The 13,965-nt window shown below is 45.6% G+C and overlaps 1 protein-coding gene across 2 annotated transcripts; it reads right to left on the bottom strand.

The window, feature by feature from the left end:
* Positions 1-462: 462 nt before the first annotated feature.
* Positions 463-13,926, bottom strand: LOC117212358 (protein FAM151B). 2 transcript variants are annotated; one of them, XM_033457121.1, is made up of 5 exons: positions 13,775-13,926; positions 4,102-4,236; positions 2,291-2,529; positions 1,915-2,054; positions 463-1,841 (listed from the first exon to the last, which is right to left on the bottom strand). In XM_033457121.1, exons 2-5 carry the CDS (start codon positions 4,226-4,228, stop codon positions 1,445-1,447), a joined length of 903 nt encoding a protein of 300 aa, XP_033313012.1. In that variant the 5' UTR covers positions 4,229-4,236; positions 13,775-13,926; the 3' UTR covers positions 463-1,444. The 2 variants fall into 2 exon arrangements, with proteins under 2 accessions (XP_033313012.1, XP_033313011.1); XM_033457120.1 differs by lacking the exon at positions 13,775-13,926 and adding an exon at positions 9,910-10,277.
* Positions 13,927-13,965: the final 39 nt, after the last annotated feature.

Raw genomic sequence — 13,965 nt, 5'->3', positions numbered from 1 at the left:
GTAACGGGCTCTCCGTCTGTTTGACCAGTGATACTTTCAATTTAATATATAATTAAGCGCTTGACGCAACAACTAATTTCATGGATCTCGAGACGTAAAAAGTCGTTCGTAATATCTCTCGACTCGATTTTAAACGATTTCTACTAGTCGCATGAATCTGTTCCACCAAAAAACATTCCGCAGCTGCATAATTTCGATTTCTATGGGTTGATTCCTATCGCATCGATGGAGAATAAGCCGAACATAGTGGGTTGTAAATGTAGCGCCGTATTCCATGACACGCGTCGCGTGAGCAATCATCGATTTACGGGATTACGAACGGACCACACGCTTTGGAAACTGGCTCCTAGTTTCCGTCGCCTCTCGGCAGATGGACACAAAGAGCGCTTAGCGTTCGAAATTATCTAGCAAGATTCGGAAAAGATGCAGGAGTTTATAAGAAAATTCGATGGAAAAAGTCGATAAATTTTGCAGATGATTTTATTGTTTCGTTATCAAACGCGGTGCACCGACACCGTATTACGCATTCACAATCCTTTGGTTTACAGATGTACACGTTACAGCTTACGTAAACTCTAATACCGTATTTGTTTTATATTTTGTTCTGCATCCTTGATCTGCACCTATGTCTGAGATATGTTAAAGGCAGGTACAGGAGATACGTCGGTGAACACTAAAGAGGTACGATATAACACACTACGAGTAAGTTTCGCGCATTTGACGCGGTATTTTAGAAAAGAAAAGCGTGTCTCCAAGGTGTAAATGGTGCAAATATGCTGTGATAAGTGCGCCAGGTGATAGAACTTGTTACTTATCACGGCACTTCGTTCGCATCGAAATCAACAGGATGAATCCGAAAGATCTTCGTTAAATCTTTTACTAGATCAATTTCATTTAAGTTACATACTAACAAAGTCGAGCGTAAAATTCAACTATCGAAACGTCTTTCTGGTATGTTATATCTTACTCTATCTTACAGGTTTACTTGAAGAATCGAAATACGTCGCATTCTATCATAGAATCTACAAAAAACGTGCCAATATGACAAAAAGAAATAGCCATGTTTGAAAAACGAATAAAGAAAAGAGCACGATGCCCAAGTATTGTAAAGCGAGGGTATTTCGTCACGGCCAACAGGAATATCGTATTCCTAAGAAAGCTCCCTTAAAATACTTAGAAAAAACGTTTGCGAATAAGCTTACGCGCTAAAAAGTACAAGTTCACGACCGAGACTCTAACGAGAACATTCGACCGTTACATATCGAAACTGCTTTTTGATTTAAATTCTGACGATCTTCGATCGCAATTCGATTTCGTTCCGTCAGTCTCGCGCTTCTTTCCTTCGTCAAAGAGAATTCCATGGCGATGGAAGAAGACGCGAGACTCTTCCATCACTGAATCCCCTCGAGTGCATGCGAAACGCGACGAGAATTATTCAAACTGCTCACAATATCGACGATAGAAGACCAGTCAGAAGACTAACCGCGAGCGTGACCGAAGCGACCATAACGCTCGATGCTCCTGACAAATGAAGCTTATTCATCAAGTCTTGCGGTACGTCGACGTACACCTTTTTCACACCGATATCTCGTATTAGCGTTGACAACGTCTCCGCATCGACCTTGTCACCCTCGCTCGACCAAACGGTTAGGGTTACGTTACTCGCGAAGGAGCTATTCTCCATCAGCGACTTGATCACTTTCGTACTGTTCGCGGCTAGACCAGCTCTTACAGGATAAGTTATCGGCTGAGTAACCTTCTGTTCTTTCAAGATGTTGATCATATCTTGGATTTGTTGCTCCGTGTATTGACCTTCGGTGACGTTGTCATTGACGCCGTACCTGAAACACGAATCGATGAAGTTTCGAAATATTACGAACTTTTATATTCGTAGACGGTGACTATCGTTCTTACCTGGTGGTCCAGCCGACCGACAGCGTGTACTCTGGAAACGCCATGGCTTGACTTACGAAGGCTTTTGCGGTGACCGGTGTGGTGCTTGCGTTCACTGGTCCAGGGAGTATATCCGCGTTAAGAAATACGGGGAATTTAGTCTGAAAACAAAGAAAAGCTGAGCGATTAAGACGAAAGCAGAGCAGATATTGGTAACGGAAGGCTAGACGCTTAGGATTCTCGATCGTGAGGAACGCGTGGCCATCGGTAATCGAGGCAAAAATAACCCTCCAGTTCTGGAATGTATCGTTTGACAGAAGCGATCGGTGAAACGAAGCACGAAGGACTTTGTAAAGATGCACGAGTCGATCTATAAATACGCAAACGGGATACGTACGTTATTGCGGACTTTCTCCAAGATAGGTATGCTCGCGTTGAAGGCATTGATGCTCTTGAAGTCCAGCTTGATGCCCTTGGTAACGTTCTTCTTGATCACGGTGTTGAGGAAATCGTCTAACGACAAGTTGCTCTTAGTCGCCGGCGGATGTGCCATTATCGGTATCAGTTGTGTGCTATTATCGCTCGTACCGTTCAGTGTGCCCAACGTAACGTCGGCCTCCAGCATCTTGACGTTGGCTTTAAACAGGAGAGCCAAGTTTATAAAAGTACATATGTACATCGGTACGAGTGAAAAAGAGAAAGAGAACGAGGAAGGGCAAAGAGGGAGCAAGGAGGGAGGCAGCAGTGGTACATCTGGGAAGCGCGAACAGCAATTGCGCCGCGAAACGAGAAAGAGAAGGAGGGTGAGAGGGAGATACCGCGGTAGTGAGAAAGAGATGAAAAATCGGCTGGTTTCAGTACTCGCAGACACGTGCAACGAATATCGATCGATGCCCAAAGAGGCTGCGAACCAACAGATTTCAAATTCCTACGCCAGTGCTAAGTACGGCTTTTTAGATTCTTCGCGCTCGTGGAGGCTCTGAAAAAGCACTTGGGATCTTCGCACCTTCCTCCCATTCGCCTATTCGATCACGTACGAGTGTTTCGTTCGTAGAAACGCGCGACCGACTTCCGGTTGATTCTAGAAGGAGATGCACGCAGCCACCTTGACACATATTTCTGCAGGCCCGGTCGCGATCGTATATGTCACGGGTTCCTTCATACTTTTCCTGGATATCGTTTCATTGATCGAGACATGATTGCGACGACAGCGACGCACCTAGCGAAGCATCGCGGAGAAATCGCCGAACGATGTAAAACGACAAAGAGGAACAGGTTCGGCTTTCGTTCGTTCCGCTTTTGTCGCGGACGACGCGATCAATTACGGAATGGGAGGATCAAGGTCGTACGTATCCGGAGACTGACCTTCCTCTACTCTACGACCATTCGAACGTCGTTGCTGACGTCCGAGTCTCATTGAGATTCAACGAGGGTGACTGGTTTGTTTCTCGAAAATCTTTCGCCGACGTGACCACGAAGGTGATACCATCTTCCTGAATATTAATTAATACGAATTTTAAAACATCCGGTATCACGCCGGAGCGTGTTTGAAATATTTGGTTAAACGACCTTCGACCTCGTATGTTGAAACCGCCCGAAGCGTTTAATCCCGATAATTGGTATTAAGCTCGCGCGATTTGACCGGTGCAAACATATCTCACGTGGCTGATGGGGTTACAAGCGTGTCCACCGTACGATATCACGATATGGAAAATGTGTCGATGCCATATTTCGAAAAGATTCGTTAACTAATAAGGCGTAACAGGCGATCGCGAATCTTCCGGGAAATGAATTTCTAATCAAGCTCTCATTATTACCGCGTTCTTTGAAATCTGACTCGTCGTATACATGCGATGCGATTAATTTCTCACGGGGCACCTCGTTTAAAGAAAATGATTATTATCGGCGGAACATTGGAAATTCAAACCTGAACGTTAAACGCGGTTTAAGTTTCTCGGTTTCTTGTTAACCACGCGCGATGCAAGTATCGTCCGGCGCGATATTCGCGTGGCATTAAAGACGACGGACTGTGATAGTTTGGAGTGCCGTGTTTCGATATCGCGGATCTGGAATATTTTCGCAAAGCTCGTCGACGCAAAAGGGATCGAACAAATTCTATTTCGATCATTAACGTGGTCTCAACTATTTCGCCAACGAGATCTCGAAGAGATTGCCAAGCAGACCACTTCAATTACGCGATCGACGTACCTGATACAAGTGCGTTGTCGAGTTTCTCCTTGCTGTTGACGGCATGCTCCCAGACGATCTTGGTGAGATTACCCTCGATGTCTGGAAAGAAAGTGGCTACGTCTACAGAGACGTTGCTGGCGGACATGGCAGCCTCTGAAACAAGCAAACGTCGCGTCTAGTTAAAGAGGTGAACGGGTCTCGACCTTCCGCATTAATATTCTCCAGGCCTCTCGACCTTTGACCCAATATTCGGTGGGGTCGTTTCATAATTGAGCGGACTGCGAATTCCTCGTGAACCAGCAGAGGGTAGGAAGATCCGGAGAGTTTTCGGGGGAGGGGCTGGATGACGGAGAATTTCGCCCTACTTTGCACATTGTGTCCCGAGAGATCGATAATCTTATTCATTCGTTACCGTCGTTACCTTCTCCGCTATTGTAGAAGATCGTTTGCGCAACTACCAGCAAAAACAAAAAGAAGAAGCACGCAGCATCGTTGAATTTTCCTGTCCGATCTTTCCTGTCACCGGTCTTTTCTTTCACTCCTTTTCCATAATTGTTTGTTCGTTTCGCTTTCCTAGAAACATCGTGCAAAGGGAGCAACAAAGATTCGAAAGAAGCATCGTTCGTGAAAATACGGGGATACTTGGCAAATTTTGCTCGAACAAATCGATACGCGACGAACTCCCGATACAACAGTTCCAACTGACCCGTTTCCGGTTCAGCAGATCTGTGCAGGGATGGTTGTACGCGTTGGTCGATCGACTACCCAGCCGCAAGGGAGAACCGTGCTCTTTTTAACACGTATGAAACGGGGAGTAGAGATCGGAGCTACTGAAAATGGCCAGGTTATTCGATGATATTGCGAAACGCATATAGGGAAAGAAAGGTAAGCGTAATATTTATTTTAAGAAAAATTTATCGACTTTGCCGAGAATTTCTTCGTAGCGCTATTTTCAGAGATCGAGCTAGGTCTATATTCGTGCGTTGCGCTTTGCGCGTGAAAAGTATCACCGTAACAGTGTGGCATTCGTGTGTAAGAAATAACCAGCGGAGAAAAGAAGAATATCCGATCGATCGGTCTTTTATTCAAGTTATAAATAATGCAGAGAGCCCACGGTCGCGCAATTATGCGAATATACGTTGAAAGAAGAAGGACAATCGTAACGAGTAATACATATACAGTTTAAATTCGCCTATCTCGTCTTCTGCATCCACGAGTCTGTTTGCACGGAATCGCCCTGGAACGTATTCTCGCCGCGACGTTTCCGACTTCCGGCTAAATTCACATTCAGTTTCCGACTCACCGATTCCGTACAGAGAAGGATATGTCTGGGAATCGGTGGTCGAACAGCTTTACCAAGAAGAACGCAACACCGGCCCATTCTTTTCCCTCTAGAATGGCCGGCTGTTCTTTGAACCGGCAGTTAGCACACGCCTAGAGTTCGAAGCGAGATTGACCTCGAATGAGCACGAGTTACACCAACGACGCACTAATTGGCTGAACAATCGATCGTTTGTCTTCTAGAAGTACGATGGTTCCTGATAATGCTTCATCCTGACGCATTCGTTTCCGATCATCGTATCTTCCTCCTTAAATAAAGGGAATTCATATCTTTCTGATTCGATCGTTCTGTACTTTGAATTACGGTTACATAAACCTCTCATAAGTTTCGACACGTTTAAAGTGGTATATCTCACCTTGTGTATATTAATCCTTAGCAAATAAAGGACGGGGCTTTTATCGCGGATGAGTTATCGACCAACCGTTATCGCGATTTGCGAATATATTTTTCAGTTTCAACAGACACGAACGATTACGCTCTTCTTTCGCCTAAGACTCGGGAAAGTTTTCGTTTCGTTTAGCGAGAGGCATAGATGTACCAGCCGTTCTTGCTTGGTCCCCTTAAGTGAAAGCTGTTTTTACGCGGTAGACTCGGACCGGATAGTTGGCACAGCCCTCGGCTACTTTCCACAAGCTTAGAGTGGAGTTTTGCAGGCGCACGGATTTCCGGCGGAATTTACCGCGATACAGGCTGGTATCGAATTTAGTCCGCTGAGCCGGTCGAACGACTCTGTGACTTATAGGTGAATCGTAATCGAGCTAGCTGGAATCCGACTTTCATTCGCAGTTAAACTGTCGGAAATTCCAATTTCCACGTTAAGCGCCGATCGGATTTCAGCGAAAATCAAGGCCTCGATCGTTTGCCATAGCTAGTCTCCACACGTTTCCCTCGTTTCCGTATGGTTATAGGGGATATCGCTCATATCACGGATGTGTTTGCCATGTAGGGTCGCATACTGTAGATAGTATAGGTAAACATATAAGCTACTTTAAATATCGACTGTGCCTAAACGTGACGCGCGGATTATTCGATAGACGTGCGATGAAACGTCATCGATGCAGGGTTAAACTTTCAAACTAATCTGTAGAATTTTCCAAGCAGTCATAATGTCGATCCGATGAAAAATCTTCGTAGGAAGTTACGCCGACATTGACGCGTCGTAAAACCCGAACCAAGCTTTAAAGAGACGTCTGTTACCCTGCCGATGACAAAGTAGTCTTGATACGATAATAACGCGATAGATTATACCGTGATCTATTTTCTACGATGCGATACCATACAAGATTGTTGGTATCGCGTGATACGCGATCGGACAGGGAAAATTAGAAATGTCACGCCCTGTCCATTTCAAGCCCGATTCTATCACGAATTCGTGACGCAATCGAGAATTTCTGTCTCTTGATAAGACGCGCGATGTTTAATTCGATTCCTCCTGCGCGTACGCTTCTATAAGCCGATAACAACAAGTCGGTTCAACGTTGTATCAGCCGTATTCCGAAACTTGGCCGAGTTTCCAGGATTCTCCATCGAATAATCCTTGTCCATGTAATCGATACGCACGTACGTCATACGAGCTGTTCGAGCGATACGAGAATATAAGCATCAAAAGGTAAATCGTTTGCGCGAAATATCCACTCGCCAATGCCATATACGAAATCTTCGTCCAATATTTTTCACCGATTGAACCAGGGCTTTCGTTCGACTGCGACAGATTCGAGAGATTTCCTTCTATGCCCAAACGACGTTCTTTTTTCGCACAATAAAATCTTTGCCGAATAATCCATACGTCGTGTACCAACGAGGATCGAAAGGTCGGTTGAAAATTCATTGCACGATCAAACTCAGGTCGAACACGTCTGGCGATCGCGTAACATAACGAGATTAAGCACGGTATCTTTTCGTGAGCAAATATCTTGCGTATACGCTCGTTTCTTTTCATATACCTAAGTATCTACGTTTGATATTCGTTGAAGAATTACGATCGACACGGTACAAGGTTCAAGAGAACTCGTTCGTACGAAACGTTCGAAATCATTTTGTTCACGTTCCATTGCGAAACTGTTCTCGATGTGATCAAGATTTCGTTGTAATCTCCGAATCTACAAAGGATGACGTTATATCACATATTTTTTTCACGTTCTTATCTACCTATCGGCATTTATCCGAAAATGACTAAACCTATGTTCGAAACGACACGGCGGATCTAATCGCTTGATATCTCGTTACTGGCTCTAATCACGCGATGACAGTTTCATTATGATCAAACAATTTTACACCTTATTTTATTTATTGTGCCGAAATTAGAACACGGCTCTCAAGACTGATAATACCATCGAGAAATAGACGGTATGAGTCACCTTCCTCGACTTGTACGTAGATAAGAATGCACTTACCAAGCGCCTCCAGCTACCTCGGTAAACACGTTATACGCCTTACGTAAACGAATTCGGGTTCCGACGTATCGCGACACGATGTCGCTGTTTGCGATTCCCATTACAATTAACAGCTTGGAAATAAAAGGCTACGAAGAAACTCGAATCGATCTGATCGATTTTTTCCTCTTCATTTACCTTGCACCATCTTTCATTGCCTGTGTCTTTCGTCGTTCTATTCGTTATTTCTAGTACGTTACCTGGCTATCGTCCAGTTCGCGTAGACAACTTTCTCCCAGTGTGTACCTAGTTTTTGCAAATTTCTGCTCTAAGATGGAAACAGATACGATGGAATACGATGTTTTCGTGATAGAGAGAGAAAAGATCGTTTGACATGGTGACATTCAATTTTCAAGAACCTAACCCCATGTTTCCCGCAAGGAACGCACTATGTCACGCGGCTTCTTCCTCTGTATTTCTCCCGTAGAAGTCTCTAATAACATTTACGGCAAACGATACGCGGTCAAGCCGACGCGCTCTGTAACATGTTTATAAATGACAGTCGCTCGTTAATTAGTCCGCTAACGGGTGCTCCTTGTTTATCGTTGTTAAATAGAAAATCTCGCGTATTGATTGTCGGCCGAGTCGATTAGCCTAATTAGGACTATTAATACGTTGCTAATGGGGCACGGTCATGCGAAGATTAATTTTTCTCCGCTAATTGTTTGCGTGTCTCTTTCGGTCGCTTCTACGCCCCTATGTTTAATTATCCTGGGAATTCCGTAGACGCGCCCCTTTGTGTTCGCGTGAATGTGTTCCAACGTCATTTCAATTTCTTAATATACTCGAGAATTATAACGATGCATTTAATGAAATCGCCGAGTTACGAGCTACGAAAATTTGACGCGTGGCACGTAACATTTTGCAAAAAAGAAGGCCTGTTCTTTCGTGCGTTCAAGAGCTGCGGTCGTCGACCAGAGATATGGTCGAAACGATCACAGAAATCTTTCTCCGATAATTTCCTTTCTTCCTTTTTCCTCGACTAAGCCGCAAACGATACCGATTGTTACTACAAGAACGATAACTGGTTAACGTACAATGCGCGCCATAATTTCAAGGAAAGCAAATGCTTACAGCGTTTCATCTTGTGAGCCTCAAGATCTCGAATTCACGAGAAGGAATCAATCGACTCGAAACGGCTATTTTCTGACAGCGCGTGCACAACGATGGGCAAAAAGAGCTCTAAAAACAGCTTATTTACGTACTATTTTTGCGCGGCACGTTGGTTCGCATATTCAACGGAGCAACGGTAATCTATTTTTAAGAGTGCTCCGCGATACAAAGAACTCCGGTGCACGGTTAAAATGCGCTGGAAAATGCCAACACATCGGAGGAAAGCGAAGCAGAAACGAACGAAGATCAAAAGCATGAGGAAAGTAGCTGAAGAAGAAGGTTTACGAGTATCAGAGAGAAATAGAGAGAGAGGGGGAGGGAGGGAGAAGGAAGAGAGAGAAAACCGGGTTACGCCCAGCGTATATGTTTGCATTTCGAAATTAATCGCGTTTCTCCTCCGGCCTGTATGCCACGATAGAGTGAGATATAAACGCTGAGCTTTAAGAATCAATTGATCAATCTCGTTGTTCACCGACCGTGCGAAATCGGCTGCTATTCTCACGCGACCGTTGCCAATAATTGATCGGCTCTGGTTCTCCTTTTGAAACACTAAGAATCGTCGGGATTTAAAGGGTTGCTTTCGGATAAAATCGATAGCGAGCAAAGACGAATTTCTACTCTCATCCGACAATCCCAATCCGCGAAACAAACGGAAGTACGTGCCCTTTAATTTCTCTGCGTCATTGTTTCGAGTTACGATCAGCTTACTGTGAACCGCCGAATGAACCAAGTGCTGGATTAATTGCACCAATTTGCGACACACTTGGAAAACCCTCGAACTCCAATATATTTTTCTTCGATTCTCGTGACGAGTTTGATCGCGATCGAGGTTACGGTTTATGACAGCGTTTCTATGACACCGTAGGAGCTTCGAGAACAATTTCGCGCGCGATTAATCGCGACTTATCGTCAAGCCAGAGAGAAAGGTGTAGGACTTACGGATCAATGCCAGGAACAGGAGACTGGTCGCCGTGGTCGTGATACTCTTCATGGTCCCTCACGGTGAACACTGTACACGTTTTGAGAAAAAGAGAAGCGAGATGATAGACGCGCGAACAGCGTGCGCTCGAACGACGAACAGGCGGGCTACTTCGGAAAAGAAAGAGGGAGAGGGCAGAACCGGCGTGGCTCTGGTTGCTCAACGACACCCGGTCAACTCGGCAGCCTCGAAACGACTGACTGTCGTCCCGTTGCGTCGATCGATTCTCGAAATCCAACCGTACACAATACGGAGCCGCGTGCACGGAGCTGCCGTCGCGCCGCACCGCGTCACTACGCTCCACTCCGCTCCGTTCCGCTTCGCGCCGGCTCTCCTGGCCATATTTCGCGATGTACAGGACAGAACCCCATAGCACACACACGTGTCCGGCATCTCACGGTCCCAGACAGTCGGTGAAACGTGGGGTGAATAACAGACCGTGGCAAGGGGCAGCAGGTACAAGGGGAAAGGGTTGCACTCCTCGTTCTTTCTCCTTTTCGATGCGTGAAAAGGGACAGGAGCGTGGATCGAATTAGAAGCCGCTTCACAGAAAGAAAGGATTCGCAACGCGGTCGTTGTTTAGCGCATCGCGCGTTTGTTGCTCCTTTCCGGTATGAGATACGGATCTCCAATAAATTAAATTTTCGGATTTCCGTGCCTGAGAAAATTTTCACGGCTTTCGTTTCGGTTCGTCGACGTCGCATCGTATCGTAGATAATGAATTTCGTTAATCGTTTATAGTTGCAAATATAACATCCGATAATAGTGTTTAGCGTAGATGCATGAGTTTAGCAATATATTGTGAGCTCGTTTTTTTTTCAGTGTGTAGGTCTTCACGTCGTTAAAAATGGGAGATTCGTGACGCTGTTAGCTTTACAACCCGTTCGTTAACGACAATAGTTTTCGAGGTAAAATTCAAACGGTCCCATTAATTCTACTCTTGTTTTCGACTGTTCGTAGCGCGAGGTACCAACGCAGAAGAAAAACGGAGCAAAAAGGAGGGCAGACATTCATCGAGAGATAAGGTAAAGCTTACGAAACCAGGTGGCACGTTATCAGAAAATTGTTCGAATAAAGCATATAATTGATAACCGGATCGATAGCCGTCGGCTTCACCACGTTAGGTAACCGAAGCATCTGTACAAACGATGTATATTTTTGCGAATCGCAGCGCAGGCTTCGGCTTGTAACGCGGAAGCGAAATTTTATTTGACCGCGACGCGATACATCTACTTCGGAATAATGCTACTCTTGCCGCGTTCCAGATTCGAATAATCGATAATCCCCGATTAATTGTTCGTCCTGTCGGAAGGTTCGTTTTTCGGCTTGGACGATCACGTTCACCTCGAAACTTCGATGCACCGGGTCAAAGCGAAGCGGTTGCAAAGACGCGCGCATCTCGTTGGTGAAACGGTATCGCTTAGGTTCTTATCGCAAAAGTTTGCTTCGGGATATCGAGTGTTTTCGTCGTATTCCGATCGCGATTTCAGCGAAGAGAAACTGCGATGCCAACTGTTTTTTATTTGTTTCATTCGCACGTAGTATGTAAATTGGACACATTTGTTTCTAAAGCGATTGCTCAATCTCGCGTATTGTTGATCGCCGGTGCACGAAAGGATCCGAGCCTGTCATTAGCATTTTAAAACGCAGCCGTCCAGAAATTGTAGCTTGACGAAAAATTTGTTACTCCACGCGACATGTGTTCGGCACACGAGCCCTAAACGAAGCATAAACCCGACGACAGGGGTCGTTTCTCAGATCGGTCGAGGGTCGGAGGCTCGAAACATCTGTCGAGGGTTCGCGATTCCAGGGTAACCGTACTAGCGTCAATTTCGCAGAACGTTTCGCCTCGATTTCGCCACAATCCTTGCGCAGCTTAGAGGAAATTTACGAAACGACGAGTCATTGATACGGTTGGCGATTCTTCATTACCGTAGAGACAGGCGCGTTAACAAATTTACACGCCAGTCGAGTTGTGACGCTATCCACGGAAAATAACCGACTCTTATCTTGCTAGTTGGGTGATGAACGCGAGTTGAAAGACCGAACGTTCGATGGGTTCGATCGTATGTTCCGTGAGCATTTTCGATACACCGATCATGCGTCGTGAAAGATCAATCGTCCGAAAATACGGCAATAGTCGCGTATAAATATTCCATGAAGTTTTGAATAGATAGATTTTTCACGACACGACGAACACCTCAGGCGACACCGATGCCAATTTGTCGAAATACCATGATCGATCAGTTCCCTGTCTGCCAATATTTGTAAGGGATAGTCGCTTAACGGTTACAGAAAGAAGAACGGAAGCAAGAAAAAGAAAGGAAACATGAAAATATCGAGAAAAAGAGCGTAATTATCCGTGGTGAAGAGGTCAATCTCGTTAATAGGTTAATTCCTTGTGCGACCGTCACGCGATTTTTGCGAGAAGGACGCGACATTTATTTAATCGTGGTAATGGCGATCTGTTTGACACTTCCGAAAGTTCCGCGGCACGAAAGGAGTGGAACTGCGAGCGTGGCTGGACGAAATAACCGACTAAAACTCTTGGGAAATTTCTTCTCCCTTGTTGCTTCTCCCCATTTGCCAGAGGAATGATACGCGTTATCCCGTAAAATCTACAGTGTCATCAAGGAAAGCAAGAAGGAGGGGAGAAAGAGGGAGAAGGACGAAACCATGACCCGGTAAAGAGATCATGAATGTTTAATTTCATAAGTTCCCATGTGTCGTAATATGCGGGAAGCTTTTCGAACGATATTTTTCCAGGACAGGAGACGCTATCACGAGCCTCGCAAACACTAGGTATGAACAGGCTCGTGGTGACGTCTACGAATCGGCCATAACTCCCAGACTTGTCCTTGACTCGTTCCACGAGCGGGGAGATGCGGATCGCGCGAGCGAGGAAATGGAAATGCATCGGCGCATTCCAAATTTTCCAGGTCGACGCTGCTCGTTCATGGGCGCGCGTGTGTACGTGTGTGGATGCGCCAACACTCGCGCGCACCCTATACTCAGGGCCGATGCTTCAGATACAATAGAAAAATGGGAGTTTCCCCGAGACAATGTGGAATACTCTGCTTTGTAGCGCGAATCGAAGGTTCCCCTCGGTTCTCTCTTCTCTCTCCCATCCCTCGCTAAGCCATTCGTCTCTCTCTTTCTGCGTCTGTCTCGAATACTCATAAATATCCTCTTTAAAGTCCTCCACGGAATTGAAACGGACCGGCAGACGTGACAATTAGCCGTTCCGGTGTCTGCATATGTATTCGTCGGTTCTTTCCACCAAGGAGGAACATTCCACCGCTATGCCATAACAAGGAAATCAAAGACAGACAGAGACGGCGCAGGAGTTCGCGACTCGAGCACAGGAGCGCCCCTAATTGTGGATCGAAGTAGAGTCGTCTCGCGAGCGAAGATTCCAGCGAAAGAAGCGTTTGGATGAAAAGACGGGTGAACGATGCTTCGTCGGCTATTGATTTTCAGCCGCTACCGCAAACGCGAGGAAAACAGTGTCGCAAGAACTGCCCGATGTAATTAATTTCTTAATGGCAGTGGCACTTTATTTTCATTCGATTAATCCGTAGTCGTTGCGTCTTACGTGACTCGCGTGGTTTGCTATTCGGGATTAACGATCATGTGGTTATTCACTTTTAATTTGCACGTTTGTGTTTCATTGGCGCGCGCTGAATCATTTATTTTGTCATTTTATCGAATCGTATGATTATTCTCTGGCTGCGCGATACTACGCTGCGCGATACTACGCTGCGCGTCGTAAAACGCAATGTCGTCCCTTCTATCGCGTGTATCGTGTATCTATGAATCGCCTACCGTGTTGCGTTCCTATCCTCGCTGGCTCTCGTACGCTGCTGAACCATCCACTCGATAAGCCTGGTTCGATGGGATTTCGAAAACTCCTTGACGACGGTTCGAAATCGACATTGATCGCATGATCGAGCTACTGAAAGGCCAGATGTTACATATCGCTGTTGTCAACGAAGAACGTTATATAATGGTCGAAA

This window comes from Bombus bifarius, unplaced genomic scaffold (genome assembly GCF_011952205.1).
Source record: "Bombus bifarius isolate JDL3187 unplaced genomic scaffold, Bbif_JDL3187 scf7180000008288, whole genome shotgun sequence".
In the NCBI taxonomy this organism is placed as follows: Eukaryota; Metazoa; Arthropoda; class Insecta; order Hymenoptera; family Apidae; genus Bombus; species Bombus bifarius.
This window is presented reverse-complemented; position numbering and strand designations above follow the sequence as displayed.